This window comes from Salarias fasciatus, chromosome 8 (assembly GCF_902148845.1).
Source record: "Salarias fasciatus chromosome 8, fSalaFa1.1, whole genome shotgun sequence".
Lineage (NCBI taxonomy): Eukaryota > Metazoa > Chordata > Actinopteri > Blenniiformes > Blenniidae > Salarias > Salarias fasciatus.
The window spans coordinates 20,365,383-20,388,290 of NC_043752.1; the positions used below are offsets into that span (position 1 = coordinate 20,365,383).

The 22,908-nt window shown below is 54.4% G+C and overlaps 3 protein-coding genes across 7 annotated transcripts; 1 reads left to right on the top strand and 2 right to left on the bottom strand.

Annotated features, from left to right (window-relative positions):
* Positions 1–112: 112 nt before the first annotated feature.
* LOC115392885 (V-type proton ATPase 116 kDa subunit a-like) lies at positions 113–22,618 on the bottom strand. Its single transcript, XM_030097546.1, has 23 exons — positions 22,497–22,618; positions 22,267–22,345; positions 22,104–22,201; positions 21,881–22,009; positions 21,719–21,801; positions 21,505–21,631; positions 21,320–21,402; positions 20,076–20,169; positions 18,267–18,479; positions 17,944–18,094; positions 17,646–17,785; positions 17,410–17,573; positions 16,277–16,367; positions 15,922–16,040; positions 15,615–15,831; positions 14,996–15,103; positions 13,734–13,841; positions 12,661–12,678; positions 11,818–11,935; positions 11,469–11,640; positions 10,258–10,359; positions 5,807–5,813; positions 113–123 (listed from the first exon to the last, which is right to left on the bottom strand). The coding sequence occupies exons 1-21, from the start codon at positions 22,611–22,613 to the stop codon at positions 10,266–10,268; spliced, it is 2,523 nt and encodes an 840-aa protein (XP_029953406.1). The 5' UTR covers positions 22,614–22,618; the 3' UTR covers positions 113–123; positions 5,807–5,813; positions 10,258–10,265.
* LOC115392887 (acyl-CoA-binding domain-containing protein 4-like) lies at positions 900–5,616 on the top strand. 4 transcript variants are annotated; one of them, XM_030097550.1, is made up of 10 exons: positions 900–1,155; positions 1,697–1,891; positions 2,028–2,148; positions 2,502–2,586; positions 4,192–4,309; positions 4,391–4,495; positions 4,572–4,826; positions 4,897–5,099; positions 5,182–5,232; positions 5,304–5,616. In XM_030097550.1, the coding sequence occupies exons 2-10, from the start codon at positions 1,801–1,803 to the stop codon at positions 5,430–5,432; spliced, it is 1,158 nt and encodes a 385-aa protein (XP_029953410.1). In that variant the 5' UTR covers positions 900–1,155; positions 1,697–1,800; the 3' UTR covers positions 5,433–5,616. The 4 variants fall into 4 exon arrangements, with proteins under 4 accessions (XP_029953410.1, XP_029953411.1, XP_029953409.1 ...); XM_030097551.1 differs by having other exon boundaries at positions 1,759–1,891; XM_030097549.1 differs by having other exon boundaries at positions 900–1,125.
* On the bottom strand, positions 5,726–9,316 carry LOC115392888 (beta-1,3-N-acetylglucosaminyltransferase radical fringe-like). Of its 2 annotated transcripts, XM_030097554.1 has the most exons (10): positions 9,070–9,316; positions 8,780–8,872; positions 7,828–8,252; positions 7,655–7,703; positions 7,312–7,414; positions 7,038–7,191; positions 6,877–6,962; positions 6,643–6,808; positions 6,477–6,562; positions 5,726–6,392 (listed from the first exon to the last, which is right to left on the bottom strand). In XM_030097554.1, the coding sequence occupies exons 3-10, from the start codon at positions 8,161–8,163 to the stop codon at positions 6,317–6,319; spliced, it is 1,056 nt and encodes a 351-aa protein (XP_029953414.1). In that variant the 5' UTR covers positions 8,164–8,252; positions 8,780–8,872; positions 9,070–9,316; the 3' UTR covers positions 5,726–6,316. The 2 variants fall into 2 exon arrangements, with proteins under 2 accessions (XP_029953414.1, XP_029953413.1); XM_030097553.1 differs by having other exon boundaries at positions 8,780–9,316.
* Positions 22,619–22,908: the final 290 nt, after the last annotated feature.

Sequence of the window (22,908 nt, forward strand, 5' to 3'; positions counted from 1 at the left end):
GGACATTTATGTATCTGTATTTCCACTGTTCACATTCATATATCTGGACTTGCAATGATTTTAACATGCATTTTTTTACATTCTATGCATCTTTTCAAGAGCATTTTTATACTGATGTGTGCACTGTTTTTATATGTAGAGTTTTCTCGTCAGTATGTTTGTATCCTCATGTGCACGGCTGCTGACAACACTCAATTTCTCCACTGAGAGACAAACAAAGGATCATCTCATCTCAGCTCATCTCGTCTTAACTTATCTCATCACATGACAAATAGTACAAACAGCACATGGATGACAAATAAGAAAACAACACTGGTTTGTTGTGTTGTTCAGAGGGGAGTAGGGAGAAGCAGCTTGTTTAACTGGCCCCACCCACAATCTATCTTCATTAATGAAACCATGTAAAAACACATCAAACCAGCTCAAACCAGCTCAATCCAGGTCAATCCAGGTCAATCCAGGGCCGTTCCACCTCCTCAGTCACATAAATGAAGCCTTCAGTGTTCTTTACACTCATCTGTTTGGCAGCTTGTGGGGATGTTGACGTCTCTGCATGACCTCCTGAACAGCTTCATTTTCAGGGAGCGAACATGTTCTGGACGTTCACAGGAAGAGCTTTTATTCTTGCTTTGTAAATAATCTGTGCAGTTTGGCATTCAGCAGCTCTTTAACGTCAGAGCATGTGACAGGTTGTTTTGTTCTTTTCTTTTTTGAGGCAGAATAACGGTTCATCGTACATCTACACAATAACTACTGGGGATGGAGCACACGCACAAGCACGCACACGGAACTGAGTTAACTTCTATGTATATCTAGTGTTATACATCTATGGTGAGACGTGATTGGAGGGTCGTGCTCGTCACGTGACGTGAACCGGAAGTAAACTGCAGCGGCCGGAGACGGCGGACAGGTCGGTCCCAGCGTCCGCCGGTGTCTCCTCCGGGGGACAGTGTCCCTGATATCTGCTGTACACTCAGACGTCCATCTTTACCGATGTGCGAGTTTGTCTCGTGATAAATATGTAACGCTGTGGACCGCGCTGGAAGGGGCGTGGCTAGCAAGTAGTCACGTGACGGAACCAGGAAGTAAAGGGACGCGGTTCGTGTGGCCGGAGACGGTGGACAGGTCGGTCCGGACGGCTGTCCCTCCTCAGTGGTCTGTGTCTCCTCAGTGTGTCCTCAGTGTCTCCTCAGTGTGTCCTCAGTGCTCTGTCTGTCTGTCTGTCTGTTTGTCTGGTCTGGTCTGGTCTCTCTGGTCTGGTCTGGTCTGGTCTGATCTGGTCTCTCTGGTCTCTCTGTCTCTCTGTCTCTGGTCTTGTCTCTCGGGTCTCTGGTTCCTGCTGTTCTGTTGGGTCAGTCCTTCTGTTCTGTGTGGATCTTAGGGGACAGGGGACAGGGGGACAGGGGGTCCGTGAGATTTAAAAAAAGTTATAAAACTAGCAACAATTCCAAACTCCTTCATGAAAGATATTTGTTCATGAATACTTCAGTAAAATACGAATATAAGATCATCAGCTGTTTCAAATCAAGTCACCTCTTAACCTTCATGAGCACAAACCCAGAGACCCCAACACACACACACACACACACACACACACACACACACACACACACACTGACGGTTTGACCTGGAACCTTGCACCTGTTCATAATTCAGCTCATGAATCCAGATGTTTCTCTCTCTATATATATATCAGTCCAGCTGGTGTCTGCTGTGGCGTCTCGTGTCTCCTGTTTGACTCGTCGTCTCGCCGTCCAGCTCCAGCCCCTCCCCCGTCCCCGGTGAGACGGGACGAGGGCCATGCCGGTTCCCGCCATGGCCGAGCCGGCGGTCAGTCACCAGAGACGCTTCCAGGCCGCCGTGGACGTCATCCACAACCTGCCCAAGAACGGTGTGTCCTGTCCCCCGTCAGCCGGCCCCGGTGGAAACAGGGACACACGTCAGAGACGGTGCCTTTGTTTCCACTTTCTGTCTCTGTGTAATCCTGTCTGTCCCCCATCTGTCCCCCTGTCTGTCCCCGTCCCCAGGCTCGTACCGTCCCTCCTACGAGGTGATGCTGCGGTTCTACAGCCTGTACAAGCAGGCGGTGTGTGGACCGTGCAGCGTGTCTCGACCCGGCTTCTGGGACCCGGTGGGACGCTACAAATGGTCAGTGTCCTCTGAACCCTGTCCTCCACCGCCGTCCAGACGGCGCCCCGTTCCATCCCCTCACTCCGACCGTAGTGCTCATGAGCAGCAGCAGTTTCTGAAAGCTTTAATCTTCCCCGGAAACAGAAAGTTGATTTAATTTAAGTGGTTTTCACAGTTCTGCTTTCAGAAGTTTTCCATTTTAACATCAGGGTTGGGTCAACTGTGTCTCCCTGTCCCCGTCCCCGTCCCTGTCCCCGTCCCCGTCCCCGTCCCTGTCCCTGTCCCTGTCCCTGTCCCTGTCCCTGTCCCTGTCCCTGTCCCTGTCCCTGTCCCTGTCCCTGTCCCCGTCCCTGTCCCTGTCCCTGTCTCAGGGACGCCTGGAGCCGGCTGGGACAGATGAGCAGTGAGAGCGCCATGGCTGCTTATGTTGATGAGATGAAGAAGGTGGCTCAGGAGGTCCGTCTGTCTCACACACACACGCACGCACGCACGCACGCACGCACGCACACACACACACACACACACAGACACACACACACACACACACACACACACACACACACACACACACACACACGAATGAATGAATGAATTTATTTATTTTTCGAACATGTATAAAAAGAAAAAAGATAAAAAGGAAAGTTAATGCAAATCAAAGAAAAAGAAAAAAACAAACAAAAAAAAAACAAAACAAAAAAAAAATCAACATAACAGCACAGTTCGAAAAAAGGAGTAGGAAGAAGTAAACACTTTATAGAGATTCCTACCCCTTTTTAACTATTAACAAGTTTTAAAATCATACATCATAGGACATCACATAATATATGTATACATATACCGTGCAGATATCCCTATAAATACATAATATATACCCACACATACCATATACTTATCCCCATAAATATATACTATATAACAGAATAATTATAATATAACTACAGTATAACAGCAATATATCAGTTTCCACTATATGTATAACACTCAACACCATTTGTTATCATCGTCCAGAGTTCCAGACTTCCTCCTCCATATACTTATTAAGAAATGTTTTTTTGTACTTTTTTTTAAACAGATTTCTGTTGCTACTTTGTTTTATTTCTGTCTCCAGACTGTTCCACAGAGCCACTCCACAGCTTGACATGCACATACTTTTCAGTGTAGTTCGAACTTTTGGTTTTTTATAGTTCAGGTCTCCTCTTAGATTATAACCACCCTCCCTTTCCGCAAACATCCCCTGTATATTTTTTGGCAGTAAATTATTTCTTGCTTTGAACATTATTTGTGCTGTTTTGAATTTGACCAGATCCATGAATTTCAACAAGTGTGATTTTATGAATAGTGGGTTAGTGTGGTCTGTGTATCCTGCATTGTTTATTATCCTTATTGCTCTTTTCTGTATCGTGCATATCGGCTGTAGAGTGGCTCTGTAGCTGTTTCCCCAGACCTCAACACAATAAGACAGATATGGCAAAAAAAGTGCGCAATATAAGGTGTGCAGTGACTTAATGTCCAGGATATGTTTAGTTTTCCACAGTATTGATGTGCATTTTGCCAGTTTTGCTCGTATGTAGCTCACATGAGGTTTCCAGCAGATTTTGTTGTCCAGAATCACGCCAAGAAATTTAATTTCACTTACTCTCTCTATTTTGTTATCATCTATTTTAAGTTCCACATTACAATCCATTCTGTCTCTCCCAAACAGCATGATCTTTGTTTTACTTAGATTTAATGATAATTTATTTTTATCAAACCATAGTTTTAATTTATTCATTTCTGTTGTGATGGTCTCCAAAATCTGCTGCAAATTCTCACCGGAACAAAAAACATTTGTGTCGTCCGCAAACAGAATAAATTTCAATAATTTAGATACACTACATATGTCATTAATATACATTATGAATAATTTTGGTCCTAATACTGACCCCTGCGGTACCCCACATGTAATATTCATCAGTTTTGATTTATGATTCCCCATCTGTACAAACTGTTGCCTGTTTCTTAAGTAACTCGATATCCAACTCAACACTTGTTAGAGTAATGGATTACTCGGGTCCCCTGCAGGTCATCGACACCATGCCCATGAACGAGAAGACGGCCTCCCTCTTCACACACTTCGAGCCGCTGTACCAGGTGATCCACGACATGCCGAGGCCGCCGCCGGAGCTGCTCAGTCTCAGAGGTCAGAGGTCATCCCCTGCATCCCAGCCGTCCTCTGTCCTCCTCGTACCAACACACTGTGTGTGTGTGTGTGTGTGTTCAGAGATGAAGAGTTGTGGTGAAGACCAGGATGTCCTCGACCCGCCCGTTGGACCTGGTGTGGAACAGGAAGTGGCGTCCTGTGGTCATGTGACCAGCAGCTCTCACGGTGAGATCTGAACCTTCCGTCCGTCTGGAGTTCGGTGCTGAAGCAGTTTACCGGAGCGGCGCCCCCCCCCCCGCAGACCCCCGGGTGGCGGAGGGCGTGGCGCTGACCAGCGACTCGGAGAGCGAGGTGTTCTGCGACTCGGTGGAGCAGCTGAGCGCGGCGGAGGCGTCCGACCCGCACACCAACGGCGTCCGCCACGGGGGCCGGCAGGCGGGGGCGGGCCACGGAGGGGAAGGGGCGGAGGACGGGCGGGGCCGCGGGCCCCACAGGAGAGCCCGGGACTCGGACCGGGACCCGGGGCGCGAGGCTCCCCGGCACGGCTGGAGAGAAGGTGAGCGCCGCTCCGACCGCACGAGCCGCGACCCCCCGCCCGCTCACGTCTCCGCCCGTCCCCCCCTCAGGCGGAGTCCCACAGGGCGGGCCCGGGCCCGGGCGGCGGTCCCCGGGGGCCGGCGGCGGGGCGGGGCCGGGCGGAGGCGACGGGGCGGAGCCGCACGACGCCCGCCTGCAGCAGCAGATCGTCCTGGCTCTCCGGCGGCTCCGGGAGGACATGAGGAGCGTGATGGAGCGGCTGGAGGCCGTGGAGAGGCTGGCCGCCGCCCAGGTGAGGCTGCCGGGGGGGCGGGGGCGGGGCTGCACCCGGGCGGGGGCGGGGCACTGCCTCACTGTGTGTGTGTGTGTTCCAGGCGCAGGCCTCAGACTGGAGACGCTGTGGGCAGTGTGCAGCTCCTCAGCAGGTACCGCTCCGTCAGCTCCGTCAGCAGAACGAGTCCGTCATGAGACGCTGACCGTCTGTCTCCGCCCCCAGGACAGCTGGTGGTCCCTGGACGTGTCCTCCTCCACCCTGCTGCTCCTGCTGCTCTGGCCCTTCGCCGCTCAGGCTCTGGTCTTCCTGCTGAAGAGGCTCCAGCGGCGGACGGGCGGAGGCTCGGAGTGAGGACGGGTGGAGGGGGAGGGGCTCCACCCGCCTCCGCACCACTGACAGTAATCTGGAGTCCAGACGGCGGAGCGTCTTCCCGAGACGAGACTTTCTCTTCATTACACCTGGAATCGTCTCTGACCGCCGCGATCTGAAGCTGGTGGCTGTTCTTATCGCTGCTCAATAAATCCTGTATTTAATGTTCAACTTCTGCCAAACAGAGTCAAACCGGAACCAGCAGGATCAGCTGATCTGTGTACATGCGTGTGTGTGTGTGTGTGAGAGAGAGAGAGAGAGAGACGCAGCAGACGGTGTTTTCAGAGGTTTTTATTGTCGTAGAAACAGCAGAAGAAGAACGGTTTCCAGAGCGCTCCACTGACCCGCAGCAGGACTGCAGGACTCCAGGATCCTGGTCTTTGGTGAGACTGACGGAGACACGCCGTCCATTCAGCAGCTTTCAGTCGGTTCTGAGTTCAAAGGTTGATTGTTGGAGGACGTCTCCGTCCTGCTGACGCCGCGCTTCAGGAGACGGGGTTTCAGGGCTGGACGACAGGAACGCTGAAAACACCGAGCCACTAGAGGGAGCCGCTGAGTCGCAGCAGCTGGTCTCCGCCCTCTGGAGGGGACGGACGGAGACGCACCGAGTGTTTCCACAAAGTCTGACTTTACCCGTTTCCACGGAGACGGAGCGTTTCTAATAACACCGAGGTCCAGATCAGACTGGAACTGATCCGATCATCTGATCCAGATCAAAGACTCCAGGAAGCAGGAAGCAGGCCTCACTGAAGCCCCGCCCACAGCGTCACTCGTCTCTGTGTCCAGCAGTGACACGTCCACTTCAGTCAGGAGAACGTGGACCATCAGAGACACGTCCTCATCACCAGGCTCTCCAGACGGCGTCCTCAGGGCCCGGACGGCGCTCTGGACTGAGGACACCACTCGGTGTGGGGATACAGCAGGCAGTGGACGCTCCTGAACCTGCAGGACAGAGGGACGGCGCGTCAGACGGGCCTGGCTGCAGTCTGAGGGGTTCTACCCCCCCGGGTGTGGGTGCAGCGGTACCTGGTGGGGTCCTCGGTCAGGGAGAACGCCCCCTGCAGGTTCACCACGTTCCTCCTGTTGTCGAAGCCTCCGTAGCTGAGAGTCACCTGATTGGAGCAGAGCGTCAGCGAGGAGCCGGGCCGGGCCGGGCCGGGCCGGACCGGGTCCCGGTGGGACCGGGGCTCACCTGCTGCAGCACGCCGTCTGCCGGCAGCTTCTGCAGGTTCTCCAGGTGGGAGTGGAACAGGTGTGTGTGCGTCAGCGGGACCTCCAGCAGCGCCTCGATGATGTAGCCCACCGTGCAGTCGTCCGGGAGGCGGAGCTTCTCCGCCGTGCTGATGAAGTTCCCCAGACTGACACACAAGAGGGGGGGTCACGGTCTGAGGGGGGGGACCGGGGGGACCAGGAGGAGGAGCAGTACCTGGCCCACGGGCTCATCTTCAGTGCCAGACCGCGGCTGATGCAGAACCCGGCTCCGCCCGTGGCGAACCAGAACCGGACCGACACCTGGACAGAACCAGAGACCGCATCAGTCCCAGACGGGGGGGCGGGGTCGGAGGTCAGGGGGCGTGGCGGACTGACCGAGCCGTCGCTCTTCACCCGCTCCGCCGCCTCGATAGGGTGGTCCAGGCTGGGCCGGCCCAGGTACACGTCCTGGCTGTGGTGGTAGGAGGACAGCAGGCGCAGCAGGCTGGGCAGGACCACGTAGTTATCATCGTCCACGTGGCAGAACCACCTGCACCGCACGCGCACACACACACACACACACACACACACACACACACACACACACACACACACACACGGTCAGCGACCGCCCGCCGTCCGCCCCGCTTGTCCCGCCAGCGCCACTCACTTCCTCTGCGACTCGATGAACTTGTCGTACTCCACCGACATCTTGCAGCACAGCGCCTGGCGGGTGTGAGCGGCCGAGCAGTTGGTGTTGATGATGTTCACTCCTGGATACACACACACACACACACACACACACTCAATCATCTACCCACGCATCAACTCCAGCGTATCGTATGATATGCTGGAGTTGACAGTGGATTTATTCATCAGGGTGAAGCTCCGCCTCTAAGGGGAGGAGCTATTTCCCCTCATGATGTCATCAAGGGAAAGTCTTTCAAAATAAAACTTTGTATTCTTGGCAGTTTAATGACAGTGGAGCCGATCGCGGTCCCTCCTCCACCCACCGGTTCTCAGGCGCAGCTCCTGGTCGTCCCCGTCGGTGAATATGTAGGTCTGGAACAGACCGGGACACACCGTCAGACCCCCGTCACACCCGAAGACCTCTGCCCCCCCTGAGAGAACTGAAAACCCCCTGGGAGTCCAACTCAATGTGGATTCAAACTACCGCCCTGCTCACCTGCTCCTTGGCCCGGGACACCCAGGTCTGGATCAGCAGCTCCAGCCGGGACTTGTGGTACTTCCTGGTGGTCTTCACCGCGATAAACAGGTCCCGGCCCTCCAGCTGCTCCCGGGGCCCGGCGCGTTGGGGCGGAGCGTCTCCTCCGGACAGGGTGCGGTTAGCGGGTCTGCGAAGCTCCGGCGTGTGGGGGGGCGCGGCGTGGCGGCGGGGCTGGGGGAGCTCCGCCTGGCGTGCCGGGGGCTGGAGGGCGGGGATCAGCAGGAGGAGGAGGCCGCAGGACGCCAGGGACAACAGGAAGCAGGACTTGGTGACGCCCACGGAGGCGATGTGCATCCTGACCGCCGGCGGCGCCGATCATCCACCTGCAGGGCTGCAGCCCCCACCGGCCCCACCCTGCTGCACCATCACCGCTGCTGCTCCACCTGCCGACACACAGCACCATCACCGTGTGTGTGTGTGTGTGTGTGTGTGTGTGTGTGTGTGTGTGTGTGTGTGTGTGTGTGTGTGTGTGTGTGTGTGTGTGTGTGTGTGTGTGTGTGTGTGTGGGTGTGTGTGTGTGTGTGTGTGGGTGGATGTTTCACTGATCTCGTGCAGCCTCTGCATCAGGTTTCTTCAGTTCCATTTAAAGGTCAATTAAAGCCTCTTCAGTGTTTCAGAAGGTCGCGGGTTCGAGTCCCTGTGTGTGTGTGTGTGTGTGTGTGTGTGTGTGTGTGTGTGTGTGTGTGTGTGTGTGTGTGTTGGCTCCACGGGCCACACAGCGGGGTTTGGGACTATAATAAGTAAGTTTTTCCGCTCGCTGAACTCTGGACGGAGACTTTTAAAGCTCGCTCACACAAACAAAGGAAGGCTCCGCGTTCACCGAGAAACGAACCGCGGACGGTCTTCGAACCTGCACTCTTTCGTTCGGTTAGTAGAAAAGGCTTTTATCCGGAGAGCTTTGGGCCCGTACCTCACACTCTGCCGTGGTTTTGTTGAGCTTGGAAGGAAAACTCCGCCGGAGCTCCGCAGACCGTCCTCCGGTGTGACGGATTAACTGGTCCCCCTGCAAACTGGTGACCGACTTCCTTCAGTGTTCTTTGTTGGTTTTAGCAACAGCAATGTTTAAAAGTTGCCAGAAATCCGTATTTAAGTATTTTAAGAACAACAGATGTTAAAACTTTGCCATAAACCAGGTTTCCGGTGTGTTTTTAACATGTGTTGATACTGTGAGCACAGGGGATGCTAAAGGAGGTCTGTCACCGGATAGCAGGGAAACCAGATCATCCGAAACAGCGGCTCTTTTCGCTCCGACGAGCCGCGGACCTCCGGCCGGTTCTCCGGTTCCTCCTGCGGCCCCTCACAGCCCAGCCTCGGGTCTGATCCGGCAGCTGGGCCCGCCGGGCCCCGGGGGACCGCGCTGCAGTCACGGTTTGGAGCCGCACACGGTTTAATCACGGCTCCGTCCTCTGTGTGAGCGAGCCATTTCAGCCAACAGCAGCAGAGCTCCACTTCCGCTCTACGCCTTCAAAATAAGAGCGAGACCGGAAACCCCGCTGCAGTAAAACTACCGAGCCCAGCTGAACCTGAAGTAATTAAACAGTGTAATTAGTAATACATATGTTATTGAGTTTTCACTTGTAAATAAGTAATATATATTTTAAATTAATCCAGTAGTTTTCTGACAGGATTATATAAATAATAGAGGACAGAAAAACTGAACTGAAAACAGCTTTTCTCTCTCTCTCTCTCTCTCTCACACACACACAAACACACAATAAGCGTTTTTGCTTCACAAAGCATCACAAAGTCTTTAGTTCTTCTGAAGTTTCACATGAAAAGAAAAGAAGCGACGAGTTGAATCCCCAGCTCGGCTTTTATTATTGAGCACAACACAGAAGAGTCCAGTTTACAGAGGAGCACATTTCACCAAATCAATCCATCAATACACATCGACCATGAAGGGATTTCACCATGTTTCCTATATGTTCGTGTCACTGGTGTTGGGGGGCTGGACGTCACGTTAATGGAGGTGAGAAACACATGTTGGAGCTGCAGTGGAGGTCTGAGGCTACAGGAAACACTTTTCCTCCACTGGTTCACATCACGTCACAGAGAACGAGCACCGGGAGGACTTCTTCTGCTGCTGCTGCTGCTGCTGCTCTTCATCACACTGATCCGAGGAGGGATGGAACAATCACTGGGGCCAAACACTGACCTGCTCTCACACTCGTCAGGGTTCACAGGGGTTTTTCCAGGACTGAATCTGCTCCAAGCCAGACACTCAACTACCACAAACTACCAGAGAGAGCTGGTTCTTCACCAGATTCACTGGAAAAACCCTTCAAGACCCCACAGTACAGAGTACAGCTGGCCACCAGGGGGCGACACATCCACACAAACACCCAGGAAGGTGGGGGGGGGGCTGCTGGGGACATGCTGCAGGGGGACGGGACTCCTCAGTCATCGAACCGTCCCTCCAGGATGCTCTCGAAGGAGAAGGGCACGAACTTGAAGCCCTGACCAGAGTAGAACTTGTTCTGAAACTCCACCCTGAAAGAAACGGAGACCCCTGATTGGTCAGATCAATCATCAGACAGGAATCCTGATCAATAACGTTCCTGTCAGCAGCAGGACCTCCAGGACCTGACCCAACAGTCAGACCCTGCCTGCCTTCTGCTGCTGAAGGGACTCGGGTCCCTGACGAGTCTGAGGGCCTCATCATCCCTCTCTGCTGTCGTTCTGCACTCCGCCCTTCAGCCTCTGCTCCGGACTCCAGCCGAACGCTGAGGAGCCGGCGCTCCGCTCAGGAATGTTTCTCAGCCCCGGCAAATATTTGTCCTGCCAGAGCTGCGACAGGGCGACGCGCAGAACAGAGGAAGAGAGAGAGAGGTCCCGGGGTGTGTGTGTGAGTGTGTGTGTGAGTGTGAGTGTGTGAGTGTGAGTGTGTGAGTGGTCACGCAGCTCGTTGTCAGGTGTGTGTGAAGTGTGAAGAGCAGAGGAGCTGCTTGCTGTTTACTCTGAACATGAGGACTTTCATTCACTCGCCGACGTGAAGAAGACTCTGGAGGTCTTCTGACCTTCGCAGAGAGCTGCTGAGTCAGCAGGGGGCCACGGCGGGGGGGACCGGGAGGAACCGGGAGAACCGGGAGAACCGGGAGGAACCGGGAGAACCGGGAGGAACCGGGAGAACCGGGAGGAACCGGGAGGAACTGGATATTAACTGGGATTAACTGGGAGTTGTTAGGAATAACGATATAATTATAATAACGAAGTAAAAATTATGAGGAAACAGCAGCAGGCTGACACTCGGAAAGGTCAGAAGGTCACGTCTGGGAGTGAAACATCAGTTTCATCCGCCCCACGTTTTACTGTCAGCCAGCGAGAACCTTCCAGGGTGTGTGTGTGTGAGTGAGTGAGTGTGTGTGTGTGTGTGTGAGTGTTATCAGGGCGGAGGTGGAGGCGGTGCCAGGAGGCGATGGCGCTGCAGGGTGTGAGCGCTGCGCTCAGCCTGCAGAACGTCTGGAGGAATGTTTCAGGCTGCTGCGCTGCATTCCTCACAGTGCAGCTCTGGCAGCGGAACACCTCATCACACACACACACACACACACACACACACACACACACACACGCAGGCGCAGCGGCAGGTGTGTGTTGCTCACCAGTGCAGGCGCAGCGCGTGCAGGAAGGCCGACAGCCCCTCCATCACCAGCAGGATGGCCACCGTCAGCGTGGCGAAGGCCGAGAAGATGATGGACAGGCCGAAGAAGCCGCCGCCGCTCCGGGACGACAGGCCCAGGTGCATGACCATGCCCCAGAGCACCTCGGACAGCTCTGCACGCGCACACACACACACACACACACGCAGAGAGAGTGACAGCACAGTGAGACCTGAAGGCAATCAGCAACATCTACCATAATGAGAGTGCACGTGCGTGTGTGTGTTTGTGTGTGTGTGTGTGTGTGTGTGTGTGTGTGTGTGTGTGTGCGCGTGCGGGCGCCTGTACTCACGTGCATGAGCCAGGCTCAGGGCCCACAGGCGCAGGTAGGAGGCCGTGTTGGAGATGCAGCCCAGGCAGTACTCTATGGTGTGGATGGCCTGGTGGACGGCTACGTCTCCAAAGTCAAACTGCACAACACACACACACACACACACACACACACACACACACACACACACACACACACACACACACACACACACACACACACACACACACACACACACACAGAGCATCGTTTACATTTCCCTTTAGCGCTGAGGGTGAAAGCCGCTTTAAGGAAAGACATTCTGAGCAGTGAACAGCGAACCCTGTCCAGCGGGGACCTGATCGGGACGGACAGGGTTCTCACAACAGAACTCTTCCTGAACGTCTTGTCACATAAATCAGAGCGTCCGCTGGAAAAGAGGAGGATCTGTGAGACGGTGGACCCTCTGCTGTCGTGTCCATGACCTCTGACCCCCGGCCGGGCGGCCGGACCACAAAGAGCCGTTAACGTGGCCGGGAGCTTGTTTGTGTATCGTGAAGCCAGCGCTCCCGTCCTGCTTCCTGCGGGGCGGGGGGGGCGGGGGGGCGGGGGGGCGGGGGGGACTCTGGTCGGTTTGGTTTGGCGCTGCTCTGGCTTCCTCTTTCCACGCCTCCACACATGGAGCACAGTTCATGGAAGCGGCTCATTGTTCCCATTCAGAGGCTCTCCGACGGGAGCGGGGAAGGAAAACAACATGGCCGACCGGGCAGAACCCGCAGGGCCACGGCTCGGTACCCATCGCACGCACACACACACACACACACACACACACACACACACACACACACACACACACACACACACACACACGGTTCAGGATCTTACCGGCTCTTCCTCTGCGTGCTTGAAAGCAAACAAAGACCAAAGGTTAGTGGTATTATTACAGATGAGCAGAGATCCAGAAGGTTCCATCCTCCTTCTGAGTGACTCCAGGTCTGAGACAGACATCAGGGACGTCAGGGACATCAGGGACGTCAGGGACGTCAGGGACGTCAGGGACGTCAGGGACGGAGCTGGTTCTCCTCAGCCTGAAGCTTTCTTTACAGCTTCACCACCACAGAGCTGGACCAGCAGAACCAGACCGCCTCAGACCGGTTCCTGTCCTGGAAGGCTCCATATTAGCCCAGGCTGTCAGAGAGCGTCTGGCTGTGGAGCAGCAGAGACCCGCAGGACTGACTGCAGGACCTGGCAGTCTGCTATCGCAGTGTAAACACTCAGAGATTCATAACGCAGCCTCTGAGGCACTCCGGAGGAAACACAGCCTGCTGTTTTCAGAAATTCCAGCGCCTGGTTCTCATGAAATCCACCTCACTGTTTACGCTTCTGAGACGGAAAATCCATCTGCTATCAGGGCGGGTCATTCTGGACCCCCCCTCCAGGAGCACCGAGGACGGCTCTGGTCTGGGGGTGCTGGTGGGTGCTGCTAGGGATTGGGCTGTGTTCAAGGGGTTTTGAGGGGTTGGTGGGGTTTGGGGGATTGGTGGGTTTGGGGGGCCAATGGGGTTTGGGGGGTCAGTGGGGTTTGGGGGGTCAGTGGGTTTTTGGGGGGTCAGGGGGGTTTGGGGGTCAGTGGGGTTTGGGGGGTCAGTGGGGTCAGGGGGGTCAGTGGGGTTTGGGGGGTCAGTGGGGTCAGGGGGGTCAGTTGGGTTTGGGGGGTCAGTGGGGTCAGGGGGGTCAGTGGGGTTTGGGGGGGGCTAGGTTCACTATGAAGGTTTTCAGGTTTCTCACTTCCTGTTTGTGCTTCATGAGTTCAGTTGTGGATGAAAAACAGCTGATGGGTGTTGGGGTATTTGTTGCATCGGGGCCTGAACACAGCAGAGCTCCGTGGCCTCTGGAGGCTCAGAAGGAGGATGGAAGCAGTGTGCCCGGTGCCCGGCGCCCGGTCCTCGGGGTCTCACCTCGTCTCCCTCCTCTGAGTGCTGGGAGAGCTGGTCGTGGTCCATGATGCCAGCCTCGTCCTCCGTGGGCCCGTTGCCCACCCGCACCCCTCCGAACTTCTGCGTGCCCTGTTGGGTGAGTCCGGTGCATGATGAGGACACGCCTGTTTGCTCTAAAGCCTGCTCTAGACTCTCTGCAGGGGTTTCTTCCCTCTTCTGGGACTAGATACAAAAGCCACAAGAGCTGTGTCCAGCTTAAGTCCAGCCTCAGGATCAACGCTGCCCTCTTCTTCATCCCAGATCAAACGGGACACCCAGACCGCCCACAGCAACAAACGCCTTTGGCTAAGCCCCGCCCCCACACGACCACAAACCAGTAGCATTCGACTACCAACTGCACGGAAAGCTGACTCGGACATTCTGCCGAGAACCATCAGACTTTGAGACTCTTTAGTTGTTTCCGGCGGTATTTAAGTAATTTAAGATGAAAAACCGATCAGACGACGTCACACAGTCAACTGAACACTGCTAGAAACAAGGATGTCTACGTTTGACCCGAGGTGAAGCCACGTCTGGTAGAATCTGAGCAATCGAGGCATGTCTTATCAACCGCATCGCGCTAGCAGCGCCACCTAGCTTACCTGAGAGACACAGACGGGAGCGAAGCGATCAGCGTCACGAGCTAATCCAGGCAGCCAGGTGGCTAGCCACAGGTGGACGAGGTAACAAGCTAGGTGGCTAGCCACTAGTGAAAGAGATTACAAGCCAGGAGGCTAGTCACAGGTGAACAATCTGCTCCATACTACCCCCCAATCTGCGTGTTTGCATTAGCCACAGTAACAAGGGGGGCGGGGCTTAGCCAAAGGTCCATTATTTGCCGAACGGTCTCTCTGGTTGACTTAAAGACAACAGACGGGAACTCGTCCAACATTTAGAACCTGTTCACACCACAGCGTTTTCAGGTGAACTAGGCTGAAGTCAGAATTAGCTAAGAACATTTCCCCACTAAGTGAATGTTAATCAGAGGAAACGGTGGCAGTTTAACCCAAACAGAGAGAGAGCTCTGCGTTCTGCTTTCTGCAGGACCGGGGCAGCCGGGGTGTCCTCGGAGTGGTTGGATTTAATCTATCAGCGCTCCCGAGGCCGGCTTTAAGCAGTTTCCATGGTAACACAAGCACAATGCACAGCACGATGTGTGTTGAAATGAATGGCAGAGCAGGAATAAAGCAGAAGTCATTGGTTAAACATGGCAGTAAGTCAGCGGCGGGCGCAGATCCACATACCAGGTGCTTCTTCCACAGGTGCTGACGGCGCAGCACCATAGTTTTCACAACCAGCATACAGGGAACACATGCAAGGGCAATCAGCACCAACAAAACCTGGATCCCCATCTACAGATGCAGACAGAGAGAGGTTAATGAGGGGACAGACGGCGTCCTGCGCTAACAGCAGCCGCCGAGGTCCTCCAGCTGCCGGCGGGAATCGGACCCGCCACCTTCAGCTCCTCCGCTGGGCTTCCTGTGACCAGCAGCCTCTAATCAGGAGCTCTGCAGCCCTGCGGCGCTCCAGCTGCTAGCCGCCAGCTAGCAAACAGCTAAAAGAGCTAAAACTGTTTAAACTGTTTAAATTGAAAAAGAACAGATAAAATGACCATTAAGAAATTAAAAAAGGCCTAAAATCTGTGAAAAGGAGCTCAAACTACACATTTAGCTGAGATGAGACTAATAAAAAACAGATAAAGCCACGAAAAACTAAAACATCTAAACTAAAAATGAATCCTGTCATCCTCCATTCATGTGCTAGTGAAGAGGAGACAGGGAGGACAGGGGGGACGGGGGGACAGGGGGGACGGGGGACGGGGGGACAGAGGGGACGGGGGGACAGCGGGACCGACAGCAGCACCTGTCCGCTGTACAGGGGCTTGTTGGTGGGGTCGCTGTAGTTGAAGAGACACATGTTGATGAAGTGGATGAGCAGGCTGGGGGCGTCTCTGGAGCTGTAGGCGTCGTAGGCCGTCCACTTGTAGAAGACCAGCAGGACCAGGTACCCGAACAGGCTGAACATGAAGACGATCTCGGGGATGAAGCCCAGGAAGATGTTGAGAGGCTTCTTGAAGTACCTGCACACAGCAGAGAGCGCTCAGCGGGGGTCCCGGGGGGTCCTGGGGGGTCCTGGGGGGCCGGGTCACTGGGCGGAGTGCAGGTCTCACAGGTGGTTGAAGAGACTGAGGGACACTCCGAACAGCATGTGGATGACTCCCAGGATCACAGACATCTTCATCTTGAAGGAGTTCAGGAAGGTCAGCTTGTTGGTGGCCACGTTCCAGATCTGCAGAAACCACAACAAAGTCCCCCGTCTGCCGAGTCTGACTCCAGAATACAGCCGGACAGGACAGAACAGCAGCGGCCACGAGGGACGCCGGACCAGCAGAGCCCCGAAACGCTGCAGCATGCAGCATGTAGCATGTAGCATGTAGCACGGCAATGTGTGAAGGTGTGTGTGTGTGTGTGTGTGTGTGTGTGTGTGTGTGTGTGTGTGTGTGTGTGTGTGTGTGAGTGTGTTACCGGGTCGATTCCCAGCGGGTATGGCCCGTTAAAGACACCGGGAACAGCAGGGTCCAGCTGCAGGACTGTGTTACTCCCAAGGGTCTCGAACCTGGAACACATTCACAGAACATGTTCTGAGTGGAGACGGGTTCTTTCAGAAGGAAACAGGAAGAAGGAGCAGAGGAGACCAAAGGAGCTGTAGAGCTGCTCTGGAGCCACTCTAGAACCAGTCTGGATCCACTCTGGAGCCACTCTAGAGCCAGTCTGGATCCACTCTGGAGCCGCTCTGGAGCCACTCTAGAGCCAGTCTGGATCCACTCTGGAGCCACTCTAGAGCCAGTCTGGATCCACTCTGGAGCCGCTCTGGAGCCACTCTAGAGCCAGTCTGGATCCACTCTGGAGCCGCTCTGGAGCCACTCTAGAGCCAGTCTGGATCCACTCTGGAGCCAGTCTGGATCCACTCTGGAGCCACTCTAGAGCCAGTCTGGATCCACTCTGGAGCCGCTCTGGAGCCACTCTAGAGCCAGTCTGGATCCACTCTGGAGCCACTCTAGAGCCAGTCTGGATCCACTCTGGAGCCGCTCTGGAGCCACTCTGGAGCCAGTCTGGATCCACTCTGGAGCCACTCTGGAGCCAGTCTGGATCCACTCTGGAGCCGCTCTGGAGCCACTCTGGAGCCAGTCTGGATCCACTCTGGAGCCAGTCTGGATCCACTCTGGAGCCACTCTAGAGCCAGTCTGGATCCACTCTGGAGCCGCTCTGGAGCCACTCTAGAGCCAGTCTGGATCCACTCTGGAGCCACTCTAGAGCCAGTCTGGATCCACTCTGGAGCCGCTCTGGAGCCACTCTAGAGCCAGTCTGGATCCACTCTGGAGCCGCTCTGGAGCCACTCTAGAGCCAGTCTGGATCCACTCTGGAGCCAGTCTGGATCCACTCTGGAGCCACTCTAGAGCCAGTCTGGATCCACTCTGGAGCCGCTCTGGAGCCACTCTGGAGCCAGTCTGGATCCACTCTGGAGCCACTCTGGAGCCACTCTGGAGCCGCTCTGGAGCCACTCTGGAGCCGCTCTGGAGCCACTCTGGAGCCAGTCTGGATCCACTCTGGAGCCAGTCTGGATCCACTCTGCAGAGCTGCAGACGATGCCGACTCACGTCCAGTTGGCTCCTTTGGGACCAAACATGGGTCTGACGCTCCAGCCGGACCCGAACATGTTGAGCGACTTGGAGAAGCAGTCGTTGTAAATGACGCCGGTGTAGACGGAGAAGACCCCCATCAGGAGGATGATGTAGCGGCCGGCGAACACCATGTTGAACATCTGCGGAGGGGAAACGGCGGCTCAGACACGCGTCGGACCGTTCCAGAACCCCGGTCTCCGCGGTGACGGTACCTCGTTGTCGCTCTTCTGCGCCAGGAGGCGGCTCTCTCGGATGACGAGGTAGAGCGCGGCACAGGTCATCAGCAGGCCGTGGCCCATGTCCCCGAACATGACGGCGAACAGGAAGGGGAAGGTGATGATGGTGTACGGAGCTGCAACCGGATCAGTCAGGGGATCAAATCAAACTGACAGAATGAGACTGAAATGATCAACATCTTCTGCACACATAGCATTCCAAAACACTGTATTAAGAATGTCAATAATGGACATAATTCAGCCAGACGTCCAGAAGGAGAGTCGGCTGGATTACCTGGGTTGATCTCCCGGTAATTTCCGATGCCGTAGGCGTCCACGATGTTCTGGAAGCCCGACGTGAACTTGTTGGTCTTGTTGAACGTCGGAGGCGTCTGTTTGGTCTGCATCCGGTTCAGGATGGACGGCACGGTGGAGCCGCTCCTCTCCTGCCACCACGGGGAGCAAACATCCCACATCAGAGGATACAGCGACACTTTGGACTGGGGGGGTCCAGTCTGACATTCTGGATCGGTATTGGGTACAACATGGGCCACAACTTGAGTGTAGATGTGGTCAAACAGCAGCAGGCCAGACCAGAGCCGAGGGACGCCGACTCACCGTTCCTCTGCGCAGAGCGAACTGGATGGAGTCCAGGTCTGAGACGGGACACCACACCTCGGCGATCAGGCACTTCTGGGTCACGTCGATGTTGCAGAGGTTGAGCGTGTGGTAGATGGCCTTCATCTTCCTCACCTTGATGAACCACACCCGCATGGTCTTAGAGGCGGCCTGCAGGACGCGCTGGCGGTGGTCCTCGGTCTGGTTCAGCACCTACACAGTGGACGGGTGTCGGGGTCAAACACAGGGCTCACGGGCTGAAACTGACCCGCCAAGGGGGGCGTGGCCAGTAAATTCAAGTCTATGTATCTGCTCAAGGTCCTTTGTAGCCAAATGCCAAACATGTAGCCAAAATGGCTGCATATGCTTGTGTTAATATGTAGCCAGGAACTAAAGCTAATATATACCCAGGAGCTAATGCTAATATGTAGCCAGGAGCTAATGCTAATATATACCCAGGAGCTAATGCTAATATGTAGCCAGGAGCTAATGCTAATATATACCCAGGAGCTAATGCTAATATGTAGCCAGGAGCTAATGCTAATATATACCCAGGAGCTAATGCTAATATGTAGCCAGGAGCTAATGCTAATATATACCCAGGAGCTAATGCTAATATGTACCCAGGAGCTAATGCTAATATATACCCAGGAGCTAATGCTAATATATACCCAGGAGCTAATGCTAATAGGCAGCCAGGAGCCAATGCTAATATGTACCCAGGAGCTAATGCTAATGTATACCCAGGAACTAGTGCTAATATGTAGCCAGGAGCCAATGCTAATATGTAGCCAGGAGCTAATGCTAAAAGGTAGCCAGGAGCTAATGCTAATAGGTAGCCAGGAGCTAATGCTAATAGGTAGCCAGGAGCTAATGCTAATATATACCCAGGAGCTAATGCTAATATGTAGCCAGGAGCTAATGCTAATATATAGCCAGGAGCTAATGCTAATATGTAGCCAGGAGCTAATGCTAATATATAGCCAGGAGCTAATGCTAATAGGTAGCCAGGAGCTAATGCTAATATGTAGTCAGGAGCTAATGCTAATATATACCCAGAAGCTAATGCTAATATGTAGCCAGGAGCTAATGCTACTATATAGCCAGGAACTAATGCTAATATGTAGCCAGGAGCCAATGCTAATATATACCCAGGAGCTAATGCTAATATGTAGCCAGGAGCTAATGCTAATATGTAGCCAGGAGCTAATGCTAATAGGTAGCCAGGAGCTCATGCTAATATATACCCAGGAGCTAATGCTAATATGTAGCCAGGAGCTAATGCTAATATGTAGCCAGGCGCTAATGCTAATAGGTAGCCAGGAGCTAATGCTAATATGTAGTCAGGAGCTAATGCTAATATATACCCAGGAGCTAATGCTAATATGTAGCCAGGAGCTAATCACAGCCTGTGTCCTGCTGGCAGGCAGGGATTAGGATCGGCCTCTCAAGCAGAACCAGGACTGTTTTCCAGACTGAATATGGGAAAGAGGAGGAAGCGGCGGAGGAGAAAACAGGCTGCGGCTCTGAGAAGCTTTGTGATTCGATTGGAAATAAATTGTATGAAGAACAGAGCAGCAGGCTGAACAAAGACTTCCTGTTGCACCGAGTTTCACATTAATTTCTGGTTGTTTGGAGTGAAGGACTGGAACACAGAGTACAAAGAGCCTTTGAAAGCCTCTAAATAAAGACAAGAACTGCTTTTCCAGAGGAAACACGAGCCGGACAAAGAGCAGGCATCACTCCAGGGTCAACGCTCTCCTGGCGTCCAGTCTGGATGTCTGCCGGAGCGCCAACGCTCAAACTCACCATTTGGAGGTCGTCAATGCGACTGTTGACTCCGGCCAGCATCTCCTTCCTCTCCTGAGGCGTCTCTGGACACGGGTAGAGCGAGGCCCGGAACCTGGACAGAGCAGCCGCCATGACAGCCTGCCCCATACCACCCCCCAATCTGCCCCATACTACCCCAATCTGTCCCATACCACCCCCAATCTGCTCCATACTACCCCCTAATCTGTAACATTGTACCCCCAATCTGTCCCATACCAGGGCTGGGCGGTATAAACAGTATAAACCGTATGCAATATAAATTTGGTTTATATTAGGTAGGGATGTTGGTCATACCGCCCAACCGCGATAGCACATTACGTCCTCTGGGTGGCAGTACTACAACTTTTTAGATGCCCGGTTCCCTGAAGAAGAAGTACACAACAACAGCGATGGCGGTAAGCGATGAACAGACAGAGGAAGAGCTCCTGAAAAAGATTGGTGCAAAATCTATAGCAGCGATCTGTAACTGGCGGCCTGCTGGCCGAACATTAATATCTGACCCGCCAGATGATTCTGAAAATCTGAAGCAGCTGCTTCACAGAGGCAGTAACTCCGCCCATCACCCTGTCAGCATCCAGCTCCTCCTTAACCGCCTTCATTACCTGTGAAACACCTGAAACCCTCTGATTCAGAGAACAACCTGCAGCTCCTGCTGCCTTCAGGGACGCTTCGTAAAAGTAGCTGCTGATGGCGGTGCCTCAGTCAGCTGTTAGCTTAGCTGTTAGCCACCGACGAACGGGGATCACTCAAAAAAATTGGCACGACGCCAAATCAAGTTGCAGACCCCTGATCTGTAATCTGGACCTGGTTTAGATTCAAAGTAACTTCTGTTATTTAATAGTTTAAAAACTACTTCCTGCTTCCATGCTTTCACCAGGTGCCATGGTAACCAGTACAAGACTGTTAGCCTGAAATGTATATATCAAATTATACCGTGATATATACCTTCTACTGTGTAAGTTTCAAATTATACCGTGATATAAATTTTAGGCCATATCGCCCACACCTACCCCATACTACCCCCCAATCTGCTCCACCCTGCCCCACCCTGCCTGCTTTCTACCCGGTTCTACCCGGTTCTGCGCCGTTCAGTCATGTTCAGACGTGTTTTCTTGAGGTTTTGAAGAAACATGTGCAGTAGGCTTTAAAGCGGACCTGTCGTGGTCTGCGGGCCGGATGTTTGACCCCCTGCAGTGTTGCGGGGGTCCCAGCAGGACACTCACCCCTCACAGATCTTCTTGACCCGGTTCTTCAGCTGGTCTCCCTGGAAGAAGATGATGAAGACCGACTTGTGGACCTGGTCTCCCTGAAGACCACAAGAGCGAAGACTCAGTTCCCCCGGACGGACTGGGTGTGTGTGTGTGTGTGTGTGTGTGTGTGTGGGTGTGTGTGTGTGTGTTCCGCTCACCGTGGTGGGGTCCTCCAGAGGATCCTCGATCTCGGCCTTCCTCAGGAAGACGTTTCCTCGACACACTCTCCACAGCATCCTCTCGAAGGTGGGAATCCTCTCCCTGCTGATCACTCCAGCCACGAAGCTGCACACACACACACACACACACACACACCCGGAGGTGTTTCAGGTGTTCCAGGGCGGGGGTGTGAGCTCCTGTTGCCGTGGTTACCCCAGCCTGAGCGGCGCCCCGCGGCCCCCCTCGCTGCCCTCCATCAGGGCGGAGGACTCCTCCAGCAGGTTGGGGTCCTCCATCTGGCGGACAGAGGGGACAGGACGGTGAGGACGCTGCGGTTCTCCGGGGGGACGGGCGGGGGACGGGCCGGGCCTCCACCTCGTCGAAGAACTGCTGCGTGCGGTGCAGGATGTGCTTGAGCTCCGTCAGCTCCAGGAAGTTCTTCTTCAGGGCCTCCTGGTTGGTGTTGATCTCCTTCAGCTCGTTCTCCAGCTTCTCGAACGTGGCCTGCGGAGAACATCCGGTCATCTCAGTGAGGTTCTGGACCAGGACCCGCATCCCGGTTCCGGGTCTGGGTCTGGGTCCGGCCGGCTGCGGTCACCTCCAGGTCGATCATGTCCCGGGGAAACGGAACCTCGGGGTTCTCTCCGGTGTCCACGGTGGGGATGTTGGCCTTCTTGATCTCCTTCTCAACAAACCCTGTGGAGGAGAGAGAGTGAGGCCTGGGGGGGGGGGGGGTGCTCAGGGGGAAGGTGGAGACTCACTCAGCTTCCTGTCCATCTCCTCACACCTCCTCACTTCGTTCACAAACTTGCGCTGGAAGACGTTGACGTCCGGGTTCAGCTGCACGCAGAAGAAGAAGGAGAAGAAGAAGAAGAAGAAGAAGAAGAAGAAGAAGAAGAAGAAGAAGAAGGAGAAGAAGGAGAAGAGGGAGAAGAGGGTGAGAGCTGGAGAGAGCCCCCCCGACCCGGCCGCCCCCCCGGTCTGGACTCACGTCTCTGAACTGCACCATGCCCAGCTCCCCCAGCTCGCTGACGCAGCAGTACGCCGCCTCCGACTGGAGGAAGAGCTGCGCCAGGGTCATCTCCTCGCTGCGGAACAGTTCTCCCATGATGCTCTGCTCCAGGAACCGCTGCACGGAGAACAGGATGCTGCCAGAGACACGGAGAACAGGACGCCGTCAGCCATGTCATTCACCAGAACAGTGCTGTCAGTACCGGCCGTGGCCAGTAGAGGTCTCTGTTTGACAGCTGCCATGACGCCGCAGGACAGCCTGGAACCTTCTAGACTCTCTTTGTTTATTTATTTCTACATCAGAAGATGTTTAAATAATTGAAATATGAAAAAGTAGAATCTAATGATTTGGAATAGAGAGACATGAGGCGAAAGCGGTCCTTCCTGTGGCG

Bases quoted from the DNA above. Each gene is read 5' to 3' on its own strand.
- LOC115392885 (XM_030097546.1), bottom strand. From the start codon at position 22,613: ATGGGAGAACTGTTCCGCAGCGAGGAGATGACCCTGGCGCAGCTCTTC. The intron at 13,842-14,995 runs GTATGTGGATCT...CTCACCCAACAG, and splicing joins ACCTGTGGAAGAAGCACCTG to GGCACGCAGAAGTTCGGAGG. The intron at 11,641-11,817 runs GTGAGTACAGGC...GTGCGCGTGCAG, and splicing joins CCTGAGCCTGGCTCATGCAC to AGCTGTCCGAGGTGCTCTGG.
- LOC115392887 (XM_030097550.1), top strand. From the start codon at position 1,801: ATGCCGGTTCCCGCCATGGCCGAGCCGGCGGTCAGTCACCAGAGACGC. The intron at 1,892-2,027 runs GTGTGTCCTGTC...CCCCGTCCCCAG, and splicing joins CCACAACCTGCCCAAGAACG to GCTCGTACCGTCCCTCCTAC. The intron at 4,827-4,896 runs GTGAGCGCCGCT...TCCCCCCCTCAG, and splicing joins CCGGCACGGCTGGAGAGAAG to GCGGAGTCCCACAGGGCGGG.
- LOC115392888 (XM_030097554.1), bottom strand. From the start codon at position 8,163: ATGCACATCGCCTCCGTGGGCGTCACCAAGTCCTGCTTCCTGTTGTCC. The intron at 7,704-7,827 runs GTGAGCAGGGCG...GGTCTGTTCCAG, and splicing joins TGTCCCGGGCCAAGGAGCAG to ACCTACATATTCACCGACGG. The intron at 7,415-7,654 runs GTGGGTGGAGGA...GTGTGTATCCAG, and splicing joins GGAGCTGCGCCTGAGAACCG to GAGTGAACATCATCAACACC.